A 26,798-nucleotide genomic window follows, 5' to 3' on the forward strand; every position below is an offset into this window, starting at 1 on the left:
GGCCTCAGTTTCTCTTCTCTTACACCTTGAGAAGGGGAAACTTGCGCCTCCCTCCCCAGCCTGCCACCCCAAGCACGGGTCTGCCAGGCCAGGAGAAAGCACTTAGAAACCCAGGAAGCCCTGCTCGCCTGCAACACCCGAGACCAGAGAGAGGGCACAGGGCAGGGGAAGAGCTGATGAGTGGACAGAAAAGAAAGACCCTTTTATAAGAGGGGTGTCAATGAGGACCTCGCAAGGAGGAGGACTGGCATCTGAGCTGAATGCTGGTGCACGGGGACAACTCAGAAACCCAAAGAGAAATCAAGGGGCCCACTGCCACCTGATGCAAGCCAAGCTCTGCGGCCGGCCCCAACCCCTGGGGACGCGCACCCTGGCCGTCCTTGGCGATGCTGGCTCTCCCCTTCTCTGGTGCCCCAGGAAGATGAAGCCTTCCAGCTCCCTCTCCTCATCTCCCTCTGGGCCATTTTAGGATATTTGGCATGGCAGGTATCAGGGCTGGCAATATGTCACCAAGCTACAGGTGTGCATGAAGACACAGCTGCGGGGCAGGGGCCAGCACTGGGCCAGGAGGTCAGAGGAATGATGTGGACAGAGGCAGGTGCCCGCTGGCACTGCTGGGCAGAGGGGCTGGCATCACAGGGAGGTGCGGGGTCTGCTTTACCTAACATCTTTATCCCTTGCATTTGCTCCTTCAGCCGGGAATTCTCCTCCACTAGGCGCTCAAAAGCTGCGGACGCCTCTCCTGGAGGCGCGCCGCCCCCAGGGTCGTAGATCCGGTACGGTCCTCTCCCTTCCATGAGAGTGGCGCAGCCCCTGCCGTGGCGCCTGCCTGGCTGTAAGGACAACAGCAGTACATCAGGGGGCTGGCCAGGCCACTGGGCATCCTTCTGGGGGAAGCTCTAGTCTGCTAATGCTGCAGAAGACAGAACCCATAACCCAGAATGGAATGCAGCACTCCAGGCCGGTCTGACCACGGTACAGCAGAACAAGACAGGCAGACGGGCACCTGCTTCAATCCGGACACTCTGCTTCTATGAATACAACCTAAGCATGGCATGCATTTCTTTCAGCAGCCTCACTGCACTGCTGCTTCATTGAACTGCCATCAACCACAGGGTGCCATGTAGGCTACAAGAGAGAACCGGGGTTTGCAGCCCAGAAGTGGGAGTGCGTGTTCTGCACTTGAAAGCTGGCAGGACGGAGACCCTATCTGTTCTCCCACCACTGGATCCTCAGTGCCCAGCACAGTGTGAGCTCGGCAGCAAGTACCCAGCGAGCACACCTACCAAGTGAAGGAACGGCCATGCCAAGAACCCACTGCGGAGGCCGGGCAGTCCCTTCCCCTCCCTGAGGATGGGAAACGAAAGTCTGAAAGTAAATCAGTGATCTTTAAACTGAAATGCTTGTACCCTAAGGGCTAAGCAAGTCAATCCAATCAAAAGGTACCTTTATATGTATGTCAACCTCTGAAAAAAAAAAAGAGGAAGGCAAAAAAAAACCCTGACTAATATTTAATGCCCTGCCTCTTCCTCCTTCGGTCTCGGCTCACGCATGGCCTGGCCCCACCAGTTCTGATGAACAGATGAATTTTCCATCAGGCCACTCTCTATTTGTACATCAGGTTTTCTGCATGAATCTGCCCAATCGCATCTGCTCTGTTTTGTTGGAAACCACCCTGTTCAGCGATTTGCGAATCCTACTTCTGTGACTTCGAAGAGAAACTCTCCATTCATCCATTCATGCATTCAGTCAACAATTACTTCTTGAACATACATCCTGTCAGGGGAGTCCTCTGGGTGCTGGGGAATCATCAGCAAACCTAACAGACAGAAACCCTCAGTGGAGGTCATATCCTAGTGGAGGAGGCACTAGGGGATGCTGCAGAACGCAGTATTTCAGGTGATAAAAAAAAAAAGTCTATGATGGGGCCAGTGTCGTGGTGCAGCGGGTGTAGACACCATTTGCGACACTGGCATCCCATATAGGTGCTGCTTTGAGTCCTGCTGCTTTACTTCCGATCCAGTTCCTGGCTACTGCGCCTGGGAAAGCAGCAGAAAATGGCCCAACTGCTCCGGCCTCTGTCACCTATGTGGGAGACCTGGATAGAGTTCCTGCCTCCTGGCTTTGGCCTGGCCCAGCCCCTGCTGTTGCAGTCATGTGGAGAGTGAATCAGAAGATGGAAGATCTCTCTGTGTCTGACCCTCTCTAATTCTGCCTTGCAAATAAATAAATATGTTTTTAAAAGTTAGCCGGCGCCGTGGCTCAATAGGCTAATCCTCCACCTTGCAGCGCCGGCACACCGGGTTCTAGTCCCGGTTGGGGCGCCGGATTCTGTCCCGGTTGCCCTTCTTCCAGGCCAGCTCTCTGCTATGACCAGGGAGTGCAGTGGAGGATGGCCCAGGTGCTTGGGCCCTGCACCCCATGGGAGACCAGGAAAAGCACCTGGATCCTGGCTCCTGCCATCGGATCAGCGCGGTGCGCCGGCTGCAGCGGCGGCCATTGGAGGGTGAACCAACAGCAAAGGAAGACCTTTCTCTCTCTGTCTCTCTCTCTCACTGTCCACTCTGCCTGTCAAAAATTAAAAAAAAAATAAATAAAAGTCTACAGACAGGGGCCGGTGCTGTGGCATAGCAGGTAAAGCTGCCCAGTGCCAGCATCCCATATGGGCACCGGTTCAACTCCCGGCTACTCCACTTCCAACCCAGCTCTCTACTGTGGCCTGGGAAAGCAGTGGAAGTTGGCCCAAGTCCTTGGGCCCTTGCACCTGTATGGGAGACCCAGAAGAAGCTCCTGGCTCCTGGCTTCAGCAGAGCAGCTCCAGCTGTTGCGGCCAGTTGGGGAGTGAACCAGCGGATGGAAGACCTGTTTCTCTCTCTGCCTCTCCTTCTCTCTCTGTGTAATTCACCTTCAAATAAAATAAATAAACCTTTTTGAAAAAAAAGTTTGGGGCTAGCACCGTGGCTCACTTGGTTAATTCTCCGCCTGCAGTGCCAGCATCCCATTATGGGCACCAGTTCTAGTCCCTGTTGCTCCTCTTCCAGTCCAGCTCTCTGCTGTGGCCAGGGAGTGCAGTGGAGGATGGCCCAAGTGCTTGGGCCCTGCACCCGCATGGGAGACCAGGAGAAGCACCTGGCTCCTGGCTTCAGATTGGCGCAGCGCTGGCCATAGTGGCCATTTGGGAGTGAACCAACAGAAGGAAGACCTTTCTCTCTGTCTCTCTCTCTCTCCCTGTCTATAACTCTACCTGTCAAATAAATAAATAAATAATAAAAATAAAAGTCCATGGACAAATTCAGCAGGGAAGGAGGAGGCAGAGACTTCAGTTTTAAGTGGAGCAGATAGGAAAGTCCTCATGGAGCTAATTTAGCAAAGACCTGAGTTGGGTGAGGGAACTAGCCAGGAAGATATCTGTAAAGAATACACCAGGCTGGGGCTGGCGCTGTGGCACAGTGGGTTAACGCCCTGGCCTGAAGCGCCAGCATCCCATATGGGCGCCAATTCGAGACCCAGCTGCTCTACTTCCAATCCAGCTCTCTGCTATGGCCTGGGATAGTAATGGAAGATGGTCCAAGTCCTTGGGCCCCTGCACCCGCATGGGAGACCTGGAAGAAGCTCCTGACTCCTAGCTTTGGATTGGCGCACCTCTGGCCGTTGTGGCCAACTGGGGAGTGAACCATCAGATGGAAGACCTCTCTCTCTCTCTGCCTCTCCTCTCTCTGTGTAACCCTGACTTTCAAATAAATAAATATATACCAGGCACAGAGAACAGTAGGGGCAAAGGCCCTGAGGCTGAAAAGCAGATGCAGCCAACAGCTCTACAAACAGCTCAGAAACAAGGCACAGCTCTCAATCTCTCTTCTTAGAGAACTGAGGATTCAGGGGCCCCAAAATCTCCCTCCCAAGATCACCACTCCCAAAGCACAACTATTTCAATCAAGAATCCTCCAAGGTGCTTTCAAACCCACACAGTTCTCAGAGAGAGCAAAGAGCGAAAATTCCACTCTCTAGGAACCAGTCATTTGCTAGGCCCTGTGAGAAAAGCTGCAGATCCATCAGCTCAGAAAGGCTGCAAAACTGCTCTGAGAGCCCTGTGTTCTTGGGGAGAAGCCTGAGGCTCAGAGAGCTGAAGACACTGAGCTGTGATTACGGCAAGCTCTGCCCTGCCTGCCTCCAAGGCTGAGACTTGAACCCCCCTGCACACAGGCCAGGCAGACAGACAGTGCATGTCTGTGTGAAGGGTAGCGCTGGGCTATCAGATAACCCTGGGGCTGCTTTCCCTGCCCTGTCAGAAGCCCAGGAACTAACAAGGATTTCTGCCCCAAGTGGAAAGGGCCAGAAATACAAAGTTCTGCTGCACAGGAGCCCCTCCAGCAAAAGCTGATTAACTTATAGTGGGCCCACACACCCAGCACAAAAGTCATTACTCACTTAGGGGTGAGACCTGCTTTTAATCTGAAAGGTCAGTGTTACCCAGCAGAGCAACACAGCACAGAGGTATCCGCTGAATCAATAGAGACCACGTGGGTGAAGCACTCAGCACAATGATGCGCATACAGTAAGGTGCTCAAAAATGCCATCAGACAGGGATGCCTCCCTGTCTGCTTGTCCTCCTCACATGCCTAGCCACCCCAGGGGCAGGCACCTGACCAGCGTCAGCATTTGTCCACCTGGCTGAAGGCTTCCTGAGGTAAGAACAAGCCTTCCCCAGCTTGGCATGACTGCCACCTGCCTGTCCAGGGAGGCAGGCCATCATCGAGAACTGAAATGGGCCGGCGCCGTGGCTCAATAAGCTAATCCTCCGCCTTGCGGCGCCGGTACACCAGGTTCTAGTCCCGGTCGGGGAGCCGGATTCTGTCCCAGTTGCCCCTCTTCCAGGCCAGCTCTCTGCTATGGCCCGGGAGTGCAGTGGAGGATGGCCCAAGTGCTTGGGCCCTGCACCCCGCATGGGAGACCAGGAGAAGCACCTGGCTCCTGGCTTCGGATCAGCGCGATGCGCCGGCCGCAGCGCACTGGCCACGGCGGCCACTGGAGGGTGAACCAACGGCAAAAAGGAAGACCTTTCTCTCTGTCTCTCTCTCTCTCACTGTCCACTCTGCCTGTCAAAAAAAAAAAAAAAAAAAAGAGAGAGAGAGAGAGAGAGAACTGAAATGACTTCCCAAGTGGGGATACTGAGGGCTGGCGGCACTTGGTGCCACCTGGAAGGGGAAGTGGCAGCAAGTGTCCCGGTTCCTGCCCCTTACTCTGCATGTGCCTATACCAAACTCAGAATTAACACCAAGCTGTGATGTGGGTGGCTTCTGACTCCATGGCAGACTACCCAGTAGATCAGAAGCCCCACGGGAATAGGGGCCAATGCCTCACCTTAAGTAGTAGAAAATCTTGCAAGTGCCCAAAGCAGGGCCTCCAGAAACCTCCAATTCACAGCAGAGAGGCTGAAAGGACGGACAGAGGAGCCCTTGACCTGAAGCCACGAGCTGTGAGACCAGGTCCAAGCATCCCAGGGAGGACCTGGCCAGATACCCTGGCCAGAGATGCTTTGCACATCAACCTGCAAGGGATCAGGGCTGGCACACAGATGCCCAGATACATGGCCAAGCGACAGAGCAGGATGTGGGCCACAGGAAACAAACCCCACCTTCCAGTTCTCCAAACCATGCAATGCCTCATCTATCTCGGCCCTGGGCAACCCATGGATAAAGGGGTCCCTGGGAAGCAAAGCAGGGGGGCAGATAGGGGTGTTCTGCTCCCTTTGAGTCTCAGTGCAGAGGCCTGGCTGCCAAACACTGGGGAGCACCACCTGGTGGGAAAACCCTCTCTGGACAGCAGAGGAGCCGCCCACAGCAGGGCCTGGACTTGTGGAAGAAAGAAGACAAAGAAAGAAGCGGGGAGTTTCCAGGCCCCGCTGACCTCATGCCCAGATGGTCAAGATGACTGCTGGGTCGACGGGAACTCTCCTCCTGTGCTGGGCAGGGAGGCTTGGATGGCCTCTCCTGGGTGGAGGGGCACCATGCTCAGGATGACAGAGCAGCAGGGACTCTCCAGGGACAGTGAACCAACCCCTGCATCACCAGGTGGGAAGCACTTGTCCGGGAACATTGTGCATGGGAGGCCTCTCTAAACACGATGACATCAAAAAGAGGCAGAGGAGAGGCTGACCCCGCCACCCACATGGGCCAGTAGCAAACTTCAGAGGCCAGAGTCCTGCGGCATGAGCTCATGGCACAAGCAGGACAAGAGGCACGTCCAGGGCAGAGAAGGCCAAGGTCACAACAAGGTCAGGGTGGAGCCGGGACCAGAAGGTTGCTGCTCTCTCTCTGCAGTCTGCCCACAGCTCCACCCTCTGTCTCCATCCCTGTCCTGCAATCCCACTGCAAAACAGGCAGGCCCCGGCCCCCCCTCATGCTGGCTCTGACTCCAGGCTCTGTGTCCCCCGGGGCTCATTCCAGAAGCTGGGGTCAGCAGGTGACACACCAGCAGTGACACACCAACCACTCTGCCTGAACCAGAAGTGGCTGGCGGGGAGGAAGTAGCCAGCTCAGCCCTTCTTCCAAAGTAAGACCTGGGCTGGGGTGGGGCCTCCTACAGGCTGCCCTGCAGGGGCCCTGGGGCTGCCCCCCAGAAAGACCCAGTTCAGAAAGGTGGGAGTTTTGGTCAGGTCAGGCAGCGACCACAGAGCCTACAGACGGAAGTGATGCTGTTGAAACCGCAGGGGTCACTAGCAGGTGGGCAGCTGAAGTGTGAAGGGGACAGAAGTGTGGGCCCAATTCTCAGGGGTGAACAAGGCTGACTCAGGATTAAATGTGCATCCAGCTCCTACACGGAAAGGCTCAACCCTGACCCTGGGCGGCTGCTCGCCAGGTTCTGGAGGCTGCAGGGGGAGGGCTTCCAGGGCCCCCGATGATGCTGATTTGCACAGCCACCAACACTGACAAAACAAGACCTGGTCAGGTGCTGCTTCTCCATCTGATGGTCACAGCAGCACTGGCAAGAGGGCAGGGCTGTGGTTTGCTGGACAGATGAGGAAACAGGCCTGGCTTGGGGGCTTAATCAGCCCTGTAGAGTCTTCTGCTCACTAGCTGGATCTGGGATATTGCAGAGGAAGTGAGGCTCTCTGGTTCAAGAGGAAAAGCCCACACGGAGCTCCATACTGGGTTAGGAGGTCATGGCCAATGTCTTCCTCCTTAGCAGGGCTGCCAGCGATGCCGGCACCTGGGAGTGGCAGAGTGGGAAGGGGACGGGGTCTCAAGAAAGACAGCACAGGACAGGAGATCAAAGAGGCCTGTCTTACTTAGGGTCTGCTCTGTCTGCTTTTAGTGTATATAACCATGGGCTCATTTCCTCGTGTGTCTGGGGGCAAGTGGAGGGTTGGGGGAAGTGGAGAGCCTGGACAGATAGAAGACAGACAGAGAGATAGGAAGGAAGGAGGGAGGGAGGGAGGGAAGAAGGGCATCTTTTTTTTTTTTTTTAAACAGATAGACAGTGAGAGAGAGAGAGAGAAAGGTCTTCCTTCCATTGGTTCACCCCCAAAATGGCCACTACGGCCGGAGCTACGCCGATCTGAAGCCGGGAGCAGGCGGAGGATTAACCAAGTAAGCCATGGCGCCAGCTCCAAAAGAAGGGTGTCTTAAAGCAGGTGTGAGAGGGGGCTGGCGCTGTGGTATGCCACCTGCAGTACCAGCATCCAATATAGGCAAAGTTCAAGTTACAGCTGTTCCACTTCCGATCCAGCTCCCTGCTAATGAACTGGGAAAGCAGCAGAAGATAGCCCAAGTTTTGGGGTCCCTGTACCGCTGTGGGAGATCCAGAAAAAGCTCTTGGCTCCCGGCTTCAGACTGGCCCAGATCCAGCCATTGCAGCCATTTGGGGAGTGAACCTTTTTCTCTCTCTCTCTGCCTCTGCCTCTCTGTAACTTTGCCTTCCAAATAAGTAAGTAAATCTTTAAAAAAAATAAAAAAAAAAATAAAAGCAGGCATGAGGATGAAAGGCACCCCAACTGTAGGAAGCTAACAGAAGGTCAAGGAAGGGAAGGGAAGAGATCGGCACACCGGAGAACTCACAGTCTTGGCATCAGCGAAAAGGCTCAAACAGGGTGGGGAGTGAGAAGCAGGTGAGGTGCCTAGGCAGCAGCACCGCGGGCAGCTCAGGTGCGAGCACCGGACCCAGGGAGCAAGTCCTCCTCAAATGCTGCCCCTGGGGCCTCCCTGCACTAGTCCCCTCCCCGAGCACTCTGCAAGCGGGGACACTGGACTAGCCACTCACCTTCTCTCAGCCTCAACTGTCTCACCTGTAAACAGGAATAATTATAGGACCTACCTGATATAAAATGAAAGACAGTGGATGAAATAATGCATGTTGGGTTAGAGACTTTCCAGTCTCTACTTGCTGATTATTTGATTTATTTAATAAGAAATATATGAAGGTACTTCAATAAGTTTGTGAAAATGGAATTAAGATGTTTACTTTGGTGCAAAAATCTGAAATATAATACATAGTATTTTTCATAATATGCACTGTCCATAAATTTTTGAAAACCCTTCAGCTATCATTTTATAATAAAATTTTCAAAATAACAATGATGAGTGGGGCAGTTGTTTGGCCCAGTGGTTAAGATACCACTTGGGACACTGCATCTTACATCAGAGTGCCTAAGTTCAAGTCCCAACTCCTGCTTCTAGTTTCCTGCCAATGGGCACCTTGGGAAGCAGATGATGGCTCAAGTATTAGAGTCTCTGCCACTCAATCTAGAGACCTAGATTGAGCTCCTAGTTCCTGGATTCAGCCTGACCCACCTCCCACTATTAGGGACATCTGGAGAGTGAACTACTGGATAAGTGATCTCTTTTTGTCTATATATCTGTCTCTCTCTCTCTGTCTCTCTCACTCTCTGTCTCTTTGCCTTTCAAATAGATAAATAAAATGTAAAACAATGATGTGTGTAATATCTACCTCAATGCTTGGTACACAGTAGGTGCTTAGCAAAAGCCAGAGGTAACCCCACTACTGTAACCAGCTGATGCAAAGGCCAAGGCTTCCCTCAATTTATTCTCTAACAAGAGTGTTTTGGTCTCTCCCGTCAGCTTGCTAAGCTAGACTGTGGCTTCCACTCAATTTCCAAGTAACCTGCAAATACTCATTTGATGGCTGGCCTCAGTTCAGCAAGGTCTTGGGGTCCAAGACCACAGCTAGTGAAGAAATGGACACAAGAGGCCCATGGAATATGTTGACACACACATGAAAAGACTGGGATCACCTGAGCCTCATTTTCATAGTTGTCAAAGGGGAGGAGAGGAAGTAAGCTGCCATGAAACTGCAGTGCAAACTAAAGCAAAAAGCTGTCCACATTCCTGTTTTGTGATGACTGCTGGTTCTTTGTGCCAATGTCAAGTCAAGGAAACTGTGGCCCCAGGTCCACTCATCAAAGACCAGCTGGCTTTCTATGGCAGTAAGACTGTAATGGTAGCTACATGTAACTATATATTCTCTCAAAGCCACAGGAGTGAACCCCAATGTAAATTAGGAGCTCTGGGGGATCATCTACCAGTGCAGGTGCAGCCACAGTGACACATGTGCCTCTCTGCTGGGGGACACTGACAGTGAGGGAGGCTATGCAGAAGCACACGGGACATCTCCATACCTTCCTCTCAACTTTGCCATGAACCTGTAACTGCCCTAACAAAATTAAATACTAATAATGACGATTATGATAATAAAGGACTAGGCTGTGCCCTCTTGCTGATGCCAGGCTCATGCATCAGTGAACACGAGCACCTATTTCAGGAGAGCTAGAGCTCAGGAACGGTGGGATCCAGACAAGGTACACCAGGGCAAATGTCGTGCCTTCTTGGCCTCAGTGTCCTAAAAGGGGTCGCAACAACAGCAACGATCTAACAGAGGCTGAAGGGACCACCTCCAAGATCCCCTCTGCAACTTCCTGCCAGCACTTTCTAGAACCTTCTGATCTTAAGAAGGCTACCATTCCCAGCTCCATCCCCGCTAAGGTCCAGTTGGGCTTCCCTGACACATCAGTTCTCCCCTGAGAGCACTCAGAGGTGCTGTTGCCTCCCTCTAGAGCAGTCACAGACGCTCAGCTGAAGCCTGCGGCCCTTCACGGGGTTCCGGGGTTCTCCCCTCCTCCTCGGCATGCACACTGTGTCCCTCAAGCTAGGCACACATTTCCCCTGTGTCCTCCCCATACCCTCTGCTGAGCCACCCACAGAGGAATCCACACTGCCTCCCTCAGCCTGCAAAACCCAAGCTACACACCACCTGCCAGACACCTGGGCCAGAATGCAGCCTGGGGCTGGGGCTGGGGCTGGGGCTGCACCAGGGCCACCAGTTAGCTAAAAATACTGCAGGGGAAGACTATAAAGCACAAACTAAAGGCAAGAGGGAGTATGGGGGCTGGTGCTCTGGCATAGCAGGTAAAACCGCCGCCTGCAGTGTCAAAATCCCATATGGGTGCCAGTTTGAGTCCCGGCTGTTCCACTTCCTATCTGGCTCTCTGCTATGGCCTAGGAAAGCAGCGGAAGATGGCCCAAGCCCTTGGGTCCCTGCACCTGCATGGAAGACCGGGAGGAAGCTCCTGGCTTCGGATTGGTACAGCTCCAGCCATTGCGGCTATTTGGGGAGTGAACCAATGGATGGAAGACCTCTCTCTCTCTCTCTCTCTGTCTCTCTCTCTCTCTCTCTCTCTCTCTGTGTGTGTGTGTGTGTGTGTGTGTGTGTAACTGTGACTTTCAAGTAAAACAAATAAATCTTTAAAAAAAAAAAAAGAGGGAGTATGACAGCTTGTTGGGCACTGCCATATGCCAGGCCCTGGGCTGCATCAATAGATATATTACCTCATTTTCTTCTCACCACACAGACATGAAAATGCTTACCTTGGCTTTGCATCAAGGCAAGCAATCCCCTTGGCCAGAAAACATTTTCTTTGTTTTTCAGATGAAGAAGTAGACTCAGAGAGGTTCAGTCATTTGCTAAGGACACATTCTGTGTAGTGGTAGAGCAAAAAAATCCAGTCTCAGTCTGTCACACTCCCACACCAGGGCTCCTTCTACTGCCCTGCACCGCCCAGAGAGGCGGGAGGCTGAAACTCGGGGAGGAAACCAGTTCTGCTCTCCAGCTCTCCAGAACATGTCTTCACATGTCTAACTTTGTATGCTTCCAGGGCCCAGTGTGCCTCTGATCACCTGCACTCACAGCCATAGCATCTCAGACTAGCAGGAAGCCCAGGGAAAACTCGGTCCTGTGCTGATCCCGTCTGCACAGCAGCCAAGGAACGTGAGCTTACGACTTCGTGAGCTTACGACTTCCTCCCAAGATGACTCCCTAGCTGTGGTTAGACTGCTCAGAGATCTGCTCCCACGGGTCCTTGCTCTGCCTTCAGGAGTCCCCCAAATAGGGAACAAGATGCCCCTTCTCTCCAAGTCAGCCTTGAAGAGATGTGGAACCTGCAGCGTTCTTTTGAAGCTGACCAGCCCTGTTGCACACAATTCCTCCCCATATCCTATCCGCAGCGGGGCCTGGAAGTGGATGTGGCACTCCAGGTGTGGTCTGCCTAACCACACACCCAGGGATTCCCACCTGCACCCTTTCAGGTACATTTCCACCATGCAGCCTTGCTGTACATTTGCTTTCCTCATAGCTGGGTCGCCCACAGAATCCTTTCTCCATGATGTCAACAACCTGCACACATGCCTGATGGGTCGAGGACAAAGTTCTCTTGTAGAAAAGTGCCTGAGGAGGTTTCAGTTACATAAAGGGGCAGAAGTGACTGACAGGTTCAGTAATCCCATCAGCGAGTCTAGAGGTCTCTGCATCAGTACACACAGGGTTGGACAGCGGTTGGACAAAGATCTGCACCATCGCATACTCTGCAAGAGAAAAAGTATCCTGAATGTCCACCAGGAAAGGCTGGTGAGGGGCAGGCACGTGGCCCAGCAGTGAAGACACCAGTTGAGATGTCCAGGCACCTGCTGGAGTGACTGCATTCAAGTCCTTGCTCTTCTCCTGACTCCAGCTGCCTGCTAATGCACACCCTGGGCAGTGGCAGTGATGGCTCAAGTGATGAGGTGCCAACCTCTCATGCGGCAGACCTGGATGGAGTTCCCAGCTCCTGGCTTCAGCCTGGCCCAGTCCTGACTGTAGGGGGCATCTGGGGAGTGAAACAACAAATCAGAGTTCTCTCTCCCCCTCTCTAATTAATTAATGAGGAAAAAAGGACTGTTCAAATTATGGCACATTCAATGGAAAACGATATAGCCGTCAAGAACAGGGTAGACTATTGCAATCAAACAGAAAGATGCCTATGAAATAAAAAGCAAGTGTACATATCTGTGTGTAATAAGTGTCTGGGTTCTTTAACACTATACAATTCTGTGTTTGTGTGTCTGTGTGTGCGTGTGTAAATCTTAAATGTGCATAGAAAAAGGTCTGCAAGGATATATTCCAAACTATTAGGACACAAACTATTAGGACACAGCTCAACAAAGAACCTTGGGTAGGAATTTGGAACCAAAAGAAACTTATTTTTTTAACCAACAATATTTTGATTGTTTTACATAGGAAATCTAGTTTTGTCCTTATATGACTGAAAAAATAATTTTTTTAAAGATTTATTGATTGACTTGAGGTACAATTACAGACAGAGGGAGAGACAGAGAGAGAGGTCTTCCATCTGCTGGTTCACTCCCTAAATGGCCGCAACAGCCAGAGCTGGGCCAATCTGAAGCCACGAACCAGGAGCTTCTCCCAGGAGTTCCATGCAGGTGCAGGGGCCCAAGGACTTGGGCCATCTTCTATTGCTTTCCCAGGCCATCAGCAGGGAGCCAGATGAGAAGTGGAGAATCTGGGACTCAAACCGGCACCCATTTGGGATGCTGGTGCTGCAGGTGGATGCTTAATTTACTATGCAGTAGTAAAAAAAAGTGCCAGCCCTGAAAAACTAATTTTTTAATATGCGGGGGATAAGAGAAGGGGATGGGAAGAGAAGACATCTATCTTTATGCTTTTCATGTGGCTTCAGGTTTTCTCCAATGAGCATGTGTCATTCTGTAATTCTTTAAGAGATATTTTTAAATGATTTTTTAAAAAATATGTATGTAGGGGCCAGCATGTGGTATAATGGGTTAAGTCACTGCCTTCAATGCTGGCATCCTATATGGGATATGGTTTGAGTCTCAGGCTGCTCCGCTCCTCATCCAGCTTCCTACTTATGTACTTGGGAAGGCAGCAGAAGATGACCCAAGTACTAGGGCCCCTACACCCACGTGGGAGACCAAGAGGAAGTCTTGGCTCCTGGCTTCAGCCTAGCCCAGCCTTAGCTGTTACAGCCATTTGGTGAATGAACCAGCAGGCAGAGGATCTCTGTATCTCTCCCTCCCTCTTTCTCTCTGTAACTCTGCCTTTCAGATAAATAAAATAAATCTTTAAAAAATTATGTAACTGGTATAACATGGTCAGAACAGCAGGAAGACCCTACCTGAGCTGGCACCACACAAAGTTAGGGGGCTGGGGGCACAGGGTAGGAACTTCCTTCTCTGTAGCCTGTTTTATATGGTAGACAAGGCCACGGGACTGGAGAAAACTCAGAAGGAAAAATTGAGAAACAAACTCCCTATATGAGGAATCTGGTGTTTGTGAGAGCTAGCAACTGCAGAGGAGTGTTTCAACCCAAACCCACCAGAAAGGATCTGGCTTTGGGAAGGTCAGGGTCGGCCCTGAGGAGACCAAGGCAGATGCAGACAGCACACCGTGGGAAACTGTGCTCAGCTGGGCACAAGTGCACAGCAAGGGCTTCCCCAGCCCCGGCCTTCGAGTCCTCACACCTGGCCCAACACCTGCTCTGCTGGTGAGGAAGCCAAGGCCATGGAGGCACAGCACTACTCCAGACCAAAGTGGAACTCCAATCTGATCATCACATCACTGCTTCCAACTCTGTCCTCACCCGTTACCAACAGCACCTGGGAAGGCGGTCCAACCACCCCAGCCCACTTTCCTTCACCCCTGCACGCAGCCTCTCAGCTCCTCAGGTGGGACACATGGCCAGGATGCAGGGGCCTCACTAGGCCTCACCTATTGGCTATGGGGACACCAAGGTTGGCGCTAAATTGGGCACTAATCCTAATCCCGGGACAAAAGGGATGGGGGACCCAGCTTTCCTTCTGTCTCTCAATCCCTATCCCCAGAGTTGGTTTATCCAATGAGGGCCTTTTCCAACACTGTAACTGCACATTTAAGAAAGGAAGATGCTGATTTTTGAGAATTTCTTTCACATCAAATATACTGGGAAGAGAATTTAATGGCCTCAAATCTTAGCTCTGCTCTTCCCTGACTGACCTTGGGCCGGCCTCATATTCATTGTCTGTCTCTATGGAAATACTATAAGAACAAGTAGGAGCCACAGAGCTCCCGAAACCTTAGAGTCCTACCCAAACAGCAGTGAGAATGGCTATCAAAGGTCTAGGAAGGGAAAGGCTAAAGGGGTGAGATACTTAGATCAAAGCAAAAGATGCCACAAATATGTAGTTTTTTAAAAAGTTAAATAGGGGTCAGCCCTGTGGCTTAGTAGGTTAAGCTTCTGCCTGTGTTGCCAGCATCCCATATGGGTGCTGGTTTGAGCCTTGACTACTCCACTTCTGATCCAGCTCCCTGATGATGGCCTGGGAAAGCAATAGAAGATTGCCCAAATGTTTGGGCCCCTGCACCCATGTGAGAGACACAGAAGAACCTCCTGGCTTTGGATCTGCCCAGCTTTCGCCATCGTGGCCATCTGAGCAGGGAACCAGTGGATGCAAGACCTCTCTCTCTGTCTCTCCCTCTCTCTGTCTGTGACTCTGCCTCTTAAATAAATAAATATTCTTTAAAAAAATTAAATATACTTTATTGTAACACCAAAAGGCTGGCAATGATCTAAATGAACAAGAAAATAAATGCAGTGTGGCATTTTCATATAAAAGAATGCTATTCAGCAGGGAAAATGAAAGAAACAAAGCCACAGATAACAAACCTGGATGAACTGCACAAATATAATATTAAGCAAAACAAGCAAGTGGCAGAAGCAGACAGACAGTATGACTGCATTTAAGTAACATTTCAAAATACACAAAACAATACTATATTTTGTTTAGAGATGCACTCATTTATAACAAAACTATAAAGAAATGCCAAAGAATAATAAACACCACATTCAAAATACATGGTTCTTCTGGGGGAAGGGGAAGGGGGTTATCAGGGAGAAAGTTTAGGTGTGCAGAAAATGTGTTAGTTCTTAAACTGACGAACGGGTGCCCAGGGGTCTGTACGTCACTCCTTGTATCTGAAGACTCCTTAACGGTTTCTTAAATTCAGTGTCAGCAATCCCAAGGGTCAGGACCAGGAGGTGTAGCACTTGCAGAAGCAGAAGGAGGAGTGTGGAGAGCTCAGGGTCCCTCAAAACACTGGCAAAGCTGGTGGTGACGAAGGCCAAGTGGCTCAAAAGCAGCAGAGAGGCGGTAAGCACTCAGCAGAGAGCAAACCTAAGGCCCCTGACTCATGGGGCACCCCCACATCTGCCCTAAAAATACCAGCGCTGGCCCTGAGCTCAACCCCCGCTGACGTGACACATGCACACACACACTATCTGCCTGCACAGCCTGCTCTGTCCATTATGCAGGTGCTCAAGGACACAGGATTCCTGCCTCTCAGGCCACAGCCTCAGGGTGAGGGCCAGCTGTTCCTTGCCAGTCATCCCTTCCAATCAAAAGAGTGAGTGTCCTGAGCCAGTCATGAGAAAAACACCAAGAACTTCCTGCACTGACCATGGGGACTGCCAAGGTCTGTCTCTGGGGACTGGGAGCTGTGCTTCCCCGCAGAGCAGGGGCAGTTGCTCTCTGCTTCCCTGGGTCTTCCTCTGGCAGGCTCCTGAGAGCCCCAGGAGACACTCCCTCCACAGATGGACAGGGAGACGAGAGGCAGGCACCATGGGCAGACACGGGCAGCAGCAGAAGCCAGGGCAGTGGGCGCAGAAGAGCCTGGCCAGTGGGAAAACACGGGGAACTGCTTGAGCCAAAGACAGGCCATCCCATCACTGGTTTGGTTGGGGTTTTTGGGAACCAGGAGAGAAGGCCCTGAGATGCTGGTGAGCACGGTCCCTTCCATGTGTGGCTGAGAAAGCAAAGCCAGCTAAGGGCTGCAATTTGCCGCAGGAGGAATGTAAACCCAGGCTTCTGGTAGCCCCCGGTGTGTTCTAACCATTCCGCACTACGGCTTCCCCTCCCTCAAGTGGTCCAGTGAGCAAGGAAGGAGTAAGAAGGAGGTGAGAAAGGAAGAGCCTAGACTCCAGTGGGCACAGAAAAGGATGTCTGCAACATCAGAGGGGCTCCCTGAGCCCGGGGGTCAAGCAGAGGGGTGCTGTAGCTGTTGCAGGAATCTGGGCCACATCTCGCACTATTCCAGTGGAGTCCACAGGTGGTACAAAGTTGAAGGCAAATTACCCAGAGGTGTGAGCGACCAGCCCACCTTCAGAAGTCCCTCCCACTGGAATCTCTTCATTACAGTTAACAAGAGCCAGGTACTAGCACTCCCTGAGTGCTCACCACAGGTCTGCCCTGGGCTGGGTGCTTGGTGCCAGCGGTCTCGTGATGAATTCTTGTCCCTCTTGAAGGTAGGGCTAGCAGGGCACTGAGCTTATAGATGAGGAAGCGGAGGCCCAGCGTGGCAGAGGCAGCACCCAGCAGGGTCAGCAGAACACCGAAGCACTCGCTCTGTCTGCACCAGGGGTTCTCAAAGAGCAGCATCAGCCTTCCCGCACTCCCAACCCCGACTGGATCAGCTGCTCTAGGGGTGCAGCCCAACCGTCTGTATAACAAGCCCCTGCTACTCCGGAAAACCAACCCATCTATGCCTGGGATCAAGACCTTTCAGGGTATTTCTTGCCCAGCCGGTCCATTCCTGCAACCCAGTGAGCCTCTGTGCAAATCTCCTGCCTTGCCTACTGCAGTCCAGCTGAGGGCCACACCCTGCTCTGCACGTGGTCTCCCTAGGGTCTCCCTCGGGTCCCCTCCCTGATCACCTGTGCCCCTAAGTTATCCCACACTCCAGCCATAATGCTGCTGGCCAGACGCCCTGTGGCACACGAGGCCTTCCAGGTAGTGCTCACTGCACACTTCTCCCCACTCGACTACAAGTTCCTGGAGGGCAGAGCAGTTCCTCGTGCACCTGCGCCCCCCAAACACTCCACAGCACTGAGCACAGGGGCCGGCAGGAGGTGGCTGCCCACGATCACGTGGGGGGAAATGCCACCGGACAGCAGCTGCCGCTTCTCACCGTGCCTGCCCATCGCCAGACCCTGGTATCCTCATCTCTGGAATGCGCCAGGATTCCAGTTTCTTCTCTTCTACTCATTATTGCACAAACCTAGCAGAGCCGTACCCAGACATTCTTCTCCAGGGACACACATGTGAAGGCTACACAGGTCCCTGCTCTCATTCTTAAACTCCAGGCAAAGAGAAAGACAATAAATACTAAAAGTAACTATACGACAGCCACTAAGTTCTGAACTTATACTTTCTCATTTGGAAATAAATGAGATTAGTTCAGAGCATCATGAATGTATATTAAAAAAAAAAAACTAATATGACAGAAAGTGAAAAAAGGGGCTACTTTGCATAGAAAGGTCAGGGAGCACTGGGAGTGAGGGAATGAGTCAGACCCCACGGCTTCCTGGGGCCCCAAAGGACCCAGTATGGGCAGCTGGGGGCAGGTGGCAACCCTCCGCACGAGTGTCAATGCACACCCACAGGACACGCGTCAGACCAGGTGGGAACAGCATTCAAGTGCACAGAACGCAGGAGTCTCCGGCAGCAGCTTCCAGGAAGGCCTGATCAAATGCTTTCATCAAGTGCCATGCCAGGGTCACTTTATTTGCCCAGAACCAAGCCAGGACAGCAGTCCTGGTTGCTGGAAAGGGAACAGGGACCAGGGCCCAGGCTTCCTAGTCTCGGGCAAGTCCTAACCTGCTCGGGCCTCAGTGTCCTAAGAATTGAGGCTACAGTACGGCTGTTAGGCTAAGCAAGACACTGACCACAAGGCAGTATGCGGGGCACAAGGTCCGTGTTCACAAATGCAAGCTGGCAGAGTGATCCTTATGGGTGTTTTCATGGATCCCTTTCCTCTGCGGCAAAACAGGGCTCCAAAGACAGCACCGCAGGGCTGCTGTGAGTTTGGGCTGGTCAACGCACCACCCTCCTAACGAACACGATGTCAGGAATTTCAGAAATTTTTGAGTGTCCCCTTTTCTGACCTCTCATGAGATGCCAAATTCCCCTATACCACAACCCACTGTTTGGAAAATGAGTAAGTGCTGATTAAATGCCAGTTTGACGATGCTGTGAAATTAAAATGATGTATCAGGAATCCACACACTTCTCTGCACTGTCATTCTGCAAGGGGCCGGGGCTGGACGCTGCTGACTCCTCTGTATCATCCACAAAAGCCCCTCCCTCCCCTGACCAAAACACAGCCTCTCACCCAGCCCCACAAAATTCCCACCCGCTCCTGTGCACACAATTAATGCATGTGCAATGCAAGCACTTCCACACGTTCTCTCTCACACACAAATGTCCTACAGTGCAAAACTCACCCGGTAGGTAAAAACCCCACCCCCAAATCCCGGAAACTCACTACATCCACCCTGCACATGCACACAGCTCTCTCTCCAACAAAGCGAGGGGTTCAAATCCCAACTTCACAACTAACATGGGACCCCAACCTCCAAGTGCCTAGGCTTCTTACATCGTAAAAAAAAGGGGGGTGGGGGTGGGGACGAGTAATAATCACGTTTAAGATGGATATGCGCTTAACACACATAACGCGCTGAAATCAGTACTTGGAAGGCACCCAGTAAGTTATTACTATTTTCCCGTTCGTTACATGTGCACACCGCTTTAAAACTTTACAGGAAACTAGCGACGCCGCCAGGGTGCCTCAGCTTCCACCGGTTCACAGTCCCTCGCCCGCCCGGGTGGGCCCTGGCCGCGCCGCGGGGGTCCGCACGCCCATCACGCTGCCCCGCGCCGCTCCCAGCGCGCAGTGCGCACGCGCGCCCCGCACCCTCGGCGCCGGCCGGGTAGTCCCACGCAACTCCAGCTCCACTGCCGGAGGGAGTGGAGGTCCCTTCCCGCTGGGGTCCAGGCCAGACCTCCCACCGACGCCACATCACTGCCGAGACTCAGATCCTCCGCGATCCCGGCCTCCCCCTCCATCCCTGGCCGGGACAGACCAGCTTACCTGAGGGCAGGGTCTTGGGGGGGACAGCGCCCCCCTCTTCGGCTCCTGGGACGGGGCAGTGGCCGGGGCCCGGCTCCGGCCCCGCAGCACCCCTCCGGCTCCCGGACCAGGGCAGGCGGACAGGTCCGAAGACGAGGAAGTGCCCGCCCCACCCCTGGGAAAGTCCCCGGCGACTGACAGGCCGATGGCCCAATTGCGCCGCGCGCTTCGGGCGGTTCGCGGCTGCCGAAGGGGTGGGACGGCGCGAGGTAAACAGCGGCCACCGGGCTACCCCGGTGCTCAGAGCCTGCGGGGTGGCCGCTGGGCTCCGGCCTAGTCCCGCAGCGGCCTTCTCCTCGGGCAGCGGCCTTTGACGTCGGCGCGCCGCCGTGCGCGTCGACACGGCCTCCACCACCACCACCGTGCGCCGGAAGTGCCAGGCTGAGGCCTGCGGCCAGCTGCGAAAGCCGGAATTTCAGGCGAGCCGCGGGGACCACCCAGGCCCTCCCGCTGGCGGCCGGTGGGCCGCAGCCAGGGCGCGAGGGGACTTGCCAGAAGGCTCGTCAGCGTCTGGAGCTGAGCCAGAGCCGGAGCCCCGGTTACTGCTGAGCCGTTGCTCTTAGCAGGTCTGGAGCTACAGGGACGCTTACAGTCACCCTAGGGAGGTGGATTTTCACCGTAAAGCGCTCCGGTGAGGCTGGGTGCAGAGAGATGTGAAATCCCACGGGGCTAAATCAAGATCCAAACCCAGATGGGCACATCCAGGGCCTGCTTTCTAGCCTGCCAGCCCAGGCCGTGGAATGTCCTACATCCGATAGGGAACGGTAACTTGCTTTCGAGTTAAACATACCTTTTGGTAAGCCCATCACTTTATTTAAAACAAAGATGTTTCATTCCCAAAAGGAGGCAGGCCTTGGATGAAGAGCAGCTCTTAGCTGGGCGGTGAAACTGAACGCTCATCCCTAATGCTTTGGAGGTCGACTTGAGCCCCTCTCCCTCGGCTTGCAGCTTCTCTGCCTTCACCTCCACCTGTACAGGTCATCTCCTTAGGAGAGATCAGCTCACTAAGTTAAGGGAGTGGCAGAGGGTCAGGCTGACCCATGAGAGCCTAAGGCCAGGGATCACCTCCGAGCTTCACAGCCTGATTCTGATTCTATTCTGAGAGTGTCACAAGCACTCCAAACGCTGCCCCAACAGAACAATCCCTAATCCATTGGTAGACCCCAGACAGGTCAGAGCCCACTCAGCCGTCTTCAGAACACAACAGCCTCTTTTACCACTGACCAATCAAGGGAAGGCGCCCAAGCACTGTGGACCAACCAGAGACCGGCCCACAAACTGATCTTGTACACTCAACCCCAACTTCATCCTATAAAATTCACCACCCTTGAGTCCTTAGGCAATTCGGGAATTAAGCCATCACCAACTTCTTGCTCTGCATGTTGCAGAATAAATTCCCTGTCTCTCCCTCTCTGTTGCTCTTTCAAATAAATCTTTTATAAAAAAAAAAAAAAAAAAAAACTTTCTTTCACCACCGGGCTGACAGTGGTTGGTCTACTGTGCATCAAGCTAATGAATCCAGGTTTCTTTGGGTTCTACAACAGTAGCTTTATGGAAAACCTTTTGCATAACACCTGCTTCCCTGGAACTTTTCAAAAAATTCATCACTACAGGCCCTCGTTCTTAGAAAGGATTAGTGGGGAAAAGTTAGGGGGACTATTTCATATATGCCCTCATTTCACAGAAGGAACACTTGTCAATCAACTGTTAACTGTCAACACACACCTTCCCATCCCAAGTATATGGGATTCCCTTTTAGGCTTTGTGACATCCTGGGGTGTCTTCAGTTATTTCAAAGGTGTTACCAATTTCTCAGAACAATTTTCTAATAAGTCATTTTAATTATGGAAAGAAGGGGTCAGGGTTGCAGCACATCAGGTTAAAACACTGCATGCCACTCCAGCATCCCATATAAGCACTGGTTCCAGTCCTGGGGGCTCAACTTGCAATCCAGCTCCCTGCTAATGCACCTGAAAAAGCAGCAGCAGATGACCCAAGTACTCACACCATTGCCACCTACGGGGGAGACCCGGATGGAGGTCCAGCCTCCTAGCTTTGGCCTGGTGCAGCCCTGGCTGTTGTGGCCATTTGGGGAGTGAACAAGCAGATGAAAGATTCTCTCTCTCCCTCTCCCTCCCTCCACACCCCCACCCCCCCGCTTTGAAATAAATCTTTTTAAAAAGCAGTTTTGGAAAGAAGTACATGCATACCTTGATTCTACAGAAAAGCAGGTCATGTGTGTGTGTGATAGATGGATACAAAGACCATGCAAAGTGCCACTGAATGTTACCACTGGAGGAGGTGACAGCAAGATTGGAAGTCTTGAGTCCTGTTCACACAGCTGCTGCCGCACACCCTCTCCACCCATCTCCTCCCCAGTGCCAGTTTTCTTGCTTTCAGAAGCCTCTCTTCCTCTTCCCCAAGTCTTCTCCACCCCCACCTCTTGCCATAAAGACAATTTTTCTTTAATACGAGGGATTTCCTCATTCCTCACTGTTTCAGCTGTTTTTGCAAAAATGTCTGGCCTTAGAGAGTTGCGCAAGCAGTTTAACTCCCTAAGTGCTGAGTGACTCCAGGGTGGACTTGTCAGGCGAATGCCCAGGCTTGACACATCTTGGTCACCCTGTGTTTGTGTGTGTGCGCATGTGTGTGCCAGTCTGTTTTGAGGCATTCTTTTAACAGTTACAGCTTGTGAGAAAAGTCATCCGTCCCAAGTCACGCCTGCCCTTAGCCCTCTCATCCGTTTCCATCGGCTTTGACTTCTGAACATTGCACTGCGGAGACCACTGATCATGCTCCCCATTTTTCAGGTAGGTAAATTGAGGCCTCTATGCACAAAAGGACTTGCTCAAAGCCACATATGTTGAATCACACAACAATGGTTGGAACCCAGGACCTTGGCTCCCAGCCCTGTGTGCTCTGTCCACTGTACCATGTTCTCTTCAACATGTCATGATATTTTTGCTTATTTGCAAAAAACTCAACCCTGTCATGAACATAGACTATGGATTTAACAAATGGGGCTCCAACCCCTACCCAACCACTTATCACCTGGCTGGCCTCTCTCAGCCTCTGGTTCCTCTCTGCAAACTGGGGATAACTGCACCTACCCCTCAGCTGATTGGAGGATAAATGAGATAAAGCGAAGGCTTAGCCCACAGCAGGTGCTGGGGAAATGATCGTGGCACATACATTTGGTTTGTTCAGTGGGTAGAACCCCATTGTTGATGCAGCTTCACCAGGCTGCAGCCCACCATCCATATCCCCTGTGGGGTAGCAGGGACAGGAAACAGCAGCCCCAGCTTGGCACTCCCTGCCACCCCTCAGCCTGGAAGGGGGTTTCCAGGTCAGCAATCTGGGCCTGATGCTAGGAGCGGAGTGACTCAGGCAGGTGGCAGCCTCCTGCTCTTGCAGAGTGACAGCAGGCAAAGCCCCACCTGGGAGGAGGAGCAAGTTACCCGTGCTGCGTTGTGTTGTGTTTTGTTTCAAAGCGCACAACTCCCCAGTCTCCTTTCCACCCCTCCCTCCTCCACCACTGTCTCTATTGATGTGGCTCCAAAGTCAGACCCAAATACACATTTGAAGAAAATAAAAGGCATACCAAGAAATCCACCTGTAATCAGTTGATCTCTAAATAAAGTCCCGGAAGGTGGTGGAGGCTGTACCCAGGACGCATAAAAAAGTAGCATTTATGGAATATTTGCTGGATAAGCAGCTCGCACCTTCACACGCGGTGTCTCCCAACCAGCCAGTGAGGGCTGGGTTATCACCCCCATGTCCAAGATGAAATGGGGCCTCTGAAGGGTTCAGTGACTGCCCCACAATCTCACAGAGCAACAAGTAGCTTTAGCATGTAGAGCTGGGCTCTTAAACTCAGTGCACTAAAGCATCGTGCTGTGAAGTCTTGCCAGTGAGCAAGACCCAGGACTCAGAACGCCAGCGGTGCAAGGGCCTTTGGAAATGACTAAACCCAGCCTTTTCCTTGTGAGGCTGGAACCACCCCTAGGGCCAGAGAAGGGTGGGAGCCCCCAGGTCTCACCTGCAGTCTGTGATTAAAACTTGAGCCTAGGACCCCAGGCTCCTGCTCCCAGCAAGCACAATGCTGTTCTCTCAAACCCACTGATGGGAAATGGTGTTTCTCCATCAAACAAGCATGTGCCTCCTACACGGAGGAGAGTGGGTGACTCGAACCCAGGACAGGCAGCTAATAAACTAGGAAAAGAGCAGACCCAGGTCCCTTCCTTGGCTACACAGCCCAAGGCAGTCTCAGGAATGTAAAGCCCTGTAGTGGATTCTAGGTACTTTTTGGCATTGGGTGTGTACATACATTAAACAGAGATCTGGGTGATAGTTAAATGAGATAATGCACTTTGAGCCCAGGATACTAACTACAACTGTACCAGGTGCATTTTTTTGGTAAGAAGTAAATGAACAAACAGGGTAAATGGCCCCCAGCTTCCCTCTCTCAGCCCACGAAGGCCTCTGAAACTCTTTCTCCCCACTTCCCAAGTAGCTGTGCCAGGAGAGAGCAAGATAGTCATGCCTGTGCCCGTTCACGTGGCTTCCTAAGGCGCATGAAACCACTTGATACCCACAGCTTGCCCCTTTCCCAAGAGACCCATCATGTGGGGGTTAAGATGTGGGCTCTGGAGCCCATCAACCCTGGGCTTCAAACAGTCCCGACACCTACAGCTCCGTGCCTCAGCTTCCTTAGCAGTGCCAGGAAGTCCCCATGGTGCCTGACCCACAAGGCACTGAGAATTAAAGCCACGAGGCTTGCCCTGGGCGAAAGGCAGCGGGATCGTGTTTCTCCTTCCCCTGCAGGAGGACACCAGTGGGGCAGCTTGCCCTAGACCTCACAGAGAGTTCTCGAGGGTGCCAGGCCCGGGAGGCACTGCTGCTGACGAATCCTGCAGGCTCCCTCCTGTTGGCGTCTTTCTCCATCCCAATGGTTTCCCCGTGTCCCTGGGCCTGCTTGTTACCCTTTGGTTTCTAGGACACGCTGGAGAGAAGGAGTAAAGTGACACTGGGGAAATTCCCAGCCTTGTCACATACATGGCCTAGCCAGGCGCCTCCCGCGGTTCCTCCCTATTAGTCCTGGGTCTCCCCCACTCCAGCTTCTCTCCCTCTGGCCTCCCTGGCTTCGGGTCAGGGCGTCAGCTGGATACGGGCTCAAGCCCCAACCTGCCCTTTGTCCTTCTCCTAGAAGTGGGAAGAGGTCAGGCGCCCGGCCCAGCCCCTCTGGGAGGCAGACCCACACAGCTGGAGTGTTTCCCAATCCTGGGAAGCCCTGACCGGGCTACACATTTTCCTCCCTGTCTTTGTTCGTATCCCCTCTCCCCTCGGCCCCTCCTTGTTCTCCCTCCACTCTTTCGTGGCCCCTGCCCCTCGCCCCTGCTGGCTGGGGACTTCCCTGGGCTGGGCCTCTGACCAGCTTTGGAAACTCTGGACTCTTTGTAATCAAAGAGGAGGCTGCCTTACCACTGCTTTGCCACTGCCTGCCAGCCCCGGCCCACTGCCAGTGCCTCGGGCTCTCAGCTAAAGGTCCACCCACAGAAAGGTCCAGCAGCCCTGGGAGCAAAGCAAGTGGCAGACAGGAGAGAGCTCCGCTGGCCCAGTGTTCAGGAGGGTCCCAGCTCTGTCACATTCCTCGCTGCTCTATTCCTAGCCGGCTCTATGCTTCCAAAGTGCTCAGCACGCACTCACGTCCTCCCTCTCAAAAACACACCCAGATCATACACAAAGCACGCTCACTAAAGTGCTGACACGGTCCTACCCAGGAGCCCTCGTGCACCTGACACGCTCGCACACAGGGACGCACACAGCCACGTCCGCGCCAGGCAACCCGACTCCCTTCTCTCCGGGGAACAGTAAAACCAGAATAGACCTTTCTTTTCCTTGTTTTTGGAAAAACTCACAGCAACTGGAGAGAGAAAGACTGGCTGAGAAGGCAGGGCAGGAAGAGGAAGAGGGAGTGAGAAGACAGGAGCCGAGGCCAGAGCTCAAGGCCTAGGGGTCGGGAAAGACAGAACAAGCCGGACTGGGGGCAGCGTAGCCCAGCTGGAGGGGAAAGGGGGAGGCCTGGTGGTGGTGGCTCCCGGCAGAAAGCTGCAAGAGTCTGGCAGCCCAGCACCCTTGTCCCCTGGTCATCCTCCCCCGTCACGGCCCAGGCAGCCCCAGTCTGGGTCACTCACCTGGGGCAGGGCAGGGGCAGCGCAGGCATGTGCAACAGGGGCTGCTGTCCCTGTGAAACCGCTCGGCTGTGTGTGCTTCTGCAGGAAGGAGGGCTGGGCCGGGCCGACTTTAGGCAGGAGGGGAATTCCCCGCGACGGCGGAGCCGAGCAGCCCCACAGGGCCGGCGAGGCCCATCCCGCCCCTCTGGCAGAGCACAGGGCCCTTCTTTGTCGCCTCCACCTGTCACTTCCCGGACTGGCTGTCACTGGCTGTGAATTCCAGGGTGGGGAAGGGGCTTGGGGAAGAGCCGGAAGCTGCAGTCTCCTTGGCCCGTCTGGAAACAGGCACGGGGCAGAGCTTCTGTTTCCTCCTTGGCCTAAGGTGGGGGATTCCAGAGCCCAGGGCACGGAGAAAATCGCCCTGCCCAGCCCACATCCTCCTGCCCCATTCCCACACCATCAGTGGGACTCCTTCCCTCGTGTGTGCTGGACACCTGCCGCCCAGGGAGCAGCTCAGCTCTGCACTCCCAGCTGTAGATTTGGAGTAAGTTCCAACTTCTCCCGAGTCTCAGTGATCCCCTGCTGTACAAGGGGTCAGTAAGTCCTGCAGTGCCTCAGTCCTATGAAGGGAAAGTAAAAGGATGGCTTACAGGCGGCTTTAGCAAAGTACTGAGTACCAGCACGAGGTCTCAGTTCGTCTGTGCAAAGGTGCCAGGGGCCGTCGGTATGAATGGCCTTTCCTGCTCATCCCCGGTCCTGAGCTTCTGCCCTCTCCCAACAATATTCGTAGACTGCTGAGCACTCAGGTGTGGACAAGCCAGACTCACTCACCTCCTGTCCTCTCAGAGCTCACCGACTCTGGGGCTACCCTGTCCGATAGGGAAGCCATTAGCTACACATGGCTCTTTAAACATGAATGATTACAGCTCAACAAGCCATTCAGTCCCTCAGTAGCACCAGCCACCTGTCAAGGGCTTGATGATCTGATGTGGCTTCCAACACCTCCATCATCACAGCAGAGTCTGTCCAGTGGGACTGCTCTGGACAAATGAATAGGGAACTCCAATCAAGTGCGGCCGAGGTGTGTTTGGGCAGAACTGCGGGGAAGTCTGGTGAGGATGTGGGGATCTGAGACGTCTTCCTGGAGGAAGTGACACCTTAGCTAAGACCTGAAAGTAGCCAAGGAACAGTGTCTTAACAAGGGGAACAGAATGTGCAAAGAGAAGAGAGAGTATACACAGGGAATTGAAAATGCTTTGCTCTGAATAGGAGCACGGACTCGAAGCAGATGAGGGGAATGGGAGAGAGGTGGACCTTAAG

General features: G+C 53.1%; 1 protein-coding gene across 12 annotated transcripts in view; it reads right to left on the bottom strand.

Annotated features, from left to right (window-relative positions):
- Positions 1-25,730, bottom strand: part of TNIP1 (TNFAIP3 interacting protein 1) — a 55,635-nt gene extending 29,905 nt beyond the window's left edge. For 2 of the 12 annotated variants that reach the window (XM_089336113.1, XM_008255274.4), the window contains exons 1-2: positions 25,500-25,730; positions 662-833 (exon numbers count right to left, since the gene is read on the bottom strand). In XM_089336113.1, coding sequence (XP_089192239.1) covers positions 662-797 — 136 coding nt within the window. In that variant the 5' untranslated portion in view covers positions 798-833; positions 25,500-25,730. Of the gene's footprint in view, positions 1-661; positions 834-10,880; positions 10,990-19,266; positions 19,775-25,499 lie in introns of those variants that run through there. The other 10 variants (XM_070076336.2, XM_089336112.1, XM_089336111.1 and 7 more) reach the window with 10 other exon arrangements.
- Between the last annotated feature and the right edge of the window lie 1,068 nt (positions 25,731-26,798).

This window comes from Oryctolagus cuniculus, chromosome 6 (genome assembly GCF_051225735.1).
Source record: "Oryctolagus cuniculus isolate XC-2025 breed Fujian yellow rabbit chromosome 6, ASM5122573v1, whole genome shotgun sequence".
Classification (NCBI taxonomy): Eukaryota; Metazoa; Chordata; class Mammalia; order Lagomorpha; family Leporidae; genus Oryctolagus; species Oryctolagus cuniculus.